This window comes from Amphiura filiformis, unplaced genomic scaffold (assembly GCF_039555335.1).
Source record: "Amphiura filiformis unplaced genomic scaffold, Afil_fr2py scaffold_36, whole genome shotgun sequence".
Taxonomy (NCBI): Eukaryota; Metazoa; Echinodermata; class Ophiuroidea; order Amphilepidida; family Amphiuridae; genus Amphiura; species Amphiura filiformis.
The window spans coordinates 914,486-918,751 of record NW_027305500.1 but is presented as its reverse complement, the minus strand read 5'-3'; the positions used below and the strand labels follow the sequence as shown (position 1 = coordinate 918,751).

General features: G+C 47.1%; 1 protein-coding gene across 1 annotated transcript; it reads right to left on the bottom strand.

Annotated features, from left to right (window-relative positions):
• Nucleotides 1-2,939: 2,939 nt before the first annotated feature.
• On the bottom strand, nt 2,940-3,407 carry LOC140144002 (craniofacial development protein 2-like). The gene has a single exon (XM_072165831.1). It carries the CDS (start codon nt 3,405-3,407, stop codon nt 2,940-2,942), a length of 468 nt encoding a protein of 155 aa, XP_072021932.1.
• Nucleotides 3,408-4,266: the final 859 nt, after the last annotated feature.

Here is a 4,266-nt window from a genome sequence, read left to right as displayed (position 1 = left end):
TTGAACCACATTTTGTTCTTTGCTGTTAGAAAACTACGCGGAAGGTATCGAGAATGTACGTACAATGCACTCTGCGTAATACTCGCAGTGGGTTCAAACGCGTACGCGACGCGTAGGATTTTTCACAATTTTTAGTGAGAATTTGGTTATAAGAATAAAAAAAAAATCATGGTATTTTTTTCTCGTGTATCATGTGTATGAAATAGGCATGGACGAAAGAGTAACAGACCACGTACAACCAGTCATCATCATGGCATCCGTCTGTCTCGGGAGACAATGGAGTTTTGTGCCCTAAGTCACTCTGATGTTTGGCTGCATCGCCTGCTGTGGCTATGCAGTCCAATTCTTGAACGACAAATCCTCTTACATTTGCTGCAAGTGAAAACAACTTCTTGCGATGGCGGAGCTGACACTGAGCCCTGCCGTCTTCGCTCTCTTCTCTCTTCCCACTGCTGGACCTTCTTCTGGTTTCCAACCCATGCTCCAGTTTTGACGGCATTTTTCCAGCTATTTCGATCTGCAGCCATGCTTTCCCAGTTTGATGGGTTGATGTCACAATTTTTCATGTCTCGCTTGCAGACGTCCTTGAAGCGCAGGGCTGGTCTTCCAACAGGTCTAGAGCCGATTTCTAGCTGGGCATACAGCAGGTCTTTTGGGATTCTACCATCATCCATTCGGCTGACATGTCAAAGCCATCTCAAGCGTCTTTGTGACAGGAGTGCAAACATGCTTAAGATGCCAGCTATTTCCAAGACGGCTTTGTTGGTGACATGGTCCTGCCATGTGAAGCCTAGGATACGTCTGAGGCAGCGCATGTGGAAAGCATTCAGTCTCTGTTCCTGATGTGCATATAGTGCCCATGCCTCGCTTCCATAGAGAAGAGTGCTGAGTACACAGGCCTGATACACCCTCATCTTTGTGTTGATGGTTAGCATGGTGTTTTCCCATACTCTCTTTGAGAGACGTGCCATTGCAGTAGATGCCTTGCCAATGCGTGTATTCAAGTCTGCGTCAAGCGATAGATTGTTGGAGATTTTGGAACCAAGGTAAGTGAAGACTTCCACCACTTCAAGCATGTAGTCGTTGATACTGATGCAGGGTGTAATACTGGCATCCTGAGCCATAATGTTGGTCTTCTTCAGACTGATTGTCAGGCCAAATTCTCTACATGCATCTGCAAAGCTGCTGATGAGTCTCTGTATATCCGCTTCAGACTTTGCCGTCAAAGCCGCATCATCAGCAAATAGCATATCTCTGATCAGGACTCTCTGCACCTTGGTCTTTGCTCGGAGACGTGATAGGTTAAACAGACCTCCATCGCTTCTTGTGTGGAGATACACACCATCCTCTGATGAGCTGAAAGCATGCGTCAGTAGCAGAGAGAAAAAGATACCGAAGAGTGTAGGAGCAAGCACACATCCCTGCTTCACTCCACTCCTGATTTGGAAGGCATCAGAGGAGGAGCCATCGTACTGGACAGTGCCATGCATTCCTTCATGGAATGATATGATCATCTTGCGCAGCTTTGGTGGGCATCCAATTTTCTCCAGTAGTGTGAAAAGACCTTTCCTGCTGACTAGATCGAATGCCTTTGTCAGGTCGATGAATGCAATGAAGAGTGGTTGTCTCTGCTCCCGACATTTTTCTTGAAGTTGCCGTACGGAAAATATCATATCGATGGTTGACCTCCCAGACCTGAAGCCACATTGTGATTCAGGATAAACACGCTCAGCTAGCGTCTGCAACCTGTTGAGGACTACCCGGGCAAAGACCTTCCCAACTATACTTAGGAGAGAGATACCCCGGTAGTTGTTACAATCGCTGCGGTCACCTTTGTTTTTGTAGAGTGTAACTATAACAGAGTCTCGCATATCCTGAGGTACCATCCCTTCTTGCCAACAAAGACAGAGAAGCTCATGAAGGTGATGAAGGAGGGGTGTATTCTTGCCTGCTTTGATGACCTCGGGAGGGATTGCATCTTTTCCTGGAGCTTTGCCACTAGAGAGAGAGTCGATGGCCTTACACAGTTCTTCTAGGGAGGGTGGGTTATCAAGCTCTTCTATTTCTGGCTGCCTCTTAATGCTGTTCAATGCAGCTTCGGTAACCACATTTTCCTGGGAATAGAGCTCCTTGTAGTGCTCAACCCATCTTTCCATCTGTTTGCTTCGATCTTTAATGACAGCACCATCAGATGACTTTATTGGTGCAGTCTTGGTGGTGGTGGGCCCAAACGCTTTTCTGATGCCTTCATACATACCACGGACATTGCCACTGTTGACATGCAGTTGGATGTTCTGACAGAGGGTCAGCCAATAGTCGTTGGCAGAGCGCCTTGCAGTTCTCTGGGCATTTCTCTTTGCCTTTTGAAGTGTTGCAAGTGTCTTCTACGAGGGTGCACTCTTGTAGTTGATGAGAGCAGATCGTTTAGCTTCAACAACTGGTTCCATCTCCAATATTTTAGCTTCAAACCAATCAGGATTTTGTTTACTTCTCTTGCCAAAAGTCTCCATGGCTGTGTTATATATAGTGTCTCTAAGGAAATTCCATCTCTCCACAGTGGGTGTTTCAGGACAGTCCTGCAGGGATTGTTCTATAGATTTAGCAAAGTGCTCACACAAGGCGGGGATTGTTGTTCCTGTGGTGTTGATACGTGGACGCCTCTTCTGCTTAGAGTGATGGATACGTTTTGGCTGCATACGCACTTTGCTGCTGACTAATGAGTGGTCTATATTGCAGTCAGCACTATGGTAGCTGCGGTGATGTTCACACAGTTCAGAGATGATCTTCTGGTGATGATGAGGTCCAGCTGATGCCAATGGTGGGATCTGGGATGTCTCCAAGACACTCTGTGGCATGGTTTTGTACTGAAGAAAGTGTTGGTGATGCAAAGGTTGTAATACGAGCATAGCTCAAGCAGTCTTTGTCCATTTTCATTCATTTTACCTACACCGAAGTGTCCGAGACAGCTGGGCCATGCACTGTGATCTGCACCTACCCGTGCATTGAAGTCTCCAAGTAGGAATAAAGTCCTCGTTAGCGGCTATACATCTGATGGCTGAGTCCAGTTCCTCATAAAACTGATCCTTGGTCTCAGTAGAGGAGCAAAGGGTAGGAGCGTAAACGTTCATTATGCTCACCGGGCCTGAAGATGTCGAAAGGCGGAGTGAGAGGAAACGTTCTGTACCTCCAGTAGGTGGTTCAATTGAAGAGAGTAAGGTATTCCTCACTGCAAACCCGACTCCATGCTGGCGTGGTTGGTCTTGTTCTCTTAGACTTCCATCAGAGAGGAGCCTTGTCTCCTGCAAACCAGCAATGTCAATATTCAGTCTTTTGAGCTCGCGATTAATGATGGCTGTCTTCCTTGCATCGTCAATCAGACGGAGATCATCTGTGATGCCAGGACACATGGTCCTGACGTTCCAGCTAGCTAAACGCAAGACTGGAAATTTCTTGTTTCTTTGTTGCTTTCCAGGTGCACTGTTTGCGGTCTGTTTGTTAAGTTGCTACTCTAAGCTCCAAGCACCCTGTGAAGCAGGCAGACCGTGACGGGTCAGCACCTTACTAACTGGGGACTGCCCAGCTTTAGGTGGGCGGTAGCTGACCAGTGGGACACGATGATACCTCCCACCGTCGAATGCACCCTGTAGCACCAGTAACCTACGTCAATTGGTGTGGGCTTATCACTCGTAACTGCTGCATCCCGTGTTGTTTCTGCCACTGCATGCAGTGGCACTGAAGTGACCTCTCCAGGGCACGTGCCTGGGCAAATTTTTTGGAGACTCTGAGCTGCCCAGTAATCAGAGTCCCCCTCTTGGCCTCGTTGATGTAGTCCAAAGGAGAGCGAAGCAATACGTTTGGCATCAACTTGGATGCAGGAGCTGCCGGAAGGTGTTGAAGTTCATTCACCAGACCGCCTTAGGGGCTCCACTCCGGATCAGTATGCTGTGAATTCTCGCATATTCATAAGGGCCGATTGTTCGATCGTGCCGTGTATAACAATCACGCCAGCGTCGCGTGCCTTCGCGTATACGCGATAGAGCGTTGCGTGCTTTCGCGATTACGAGATAGACCGTAAATAACGTACCGCTTGTCTTGAGTCACTGAAATTCCAGTGTAGTAATTGGATTCCTTGCCCCTATAATATACATAACTTTTGTTACCAGTGTGTAATTATTTTTTGAGAAAAATGCAAAAATAGTCACAAATTTATCAGGGGGTGTAGTACCACCTGAAGTATAGAAAAAGAGTGACAAATTTAAACTATGA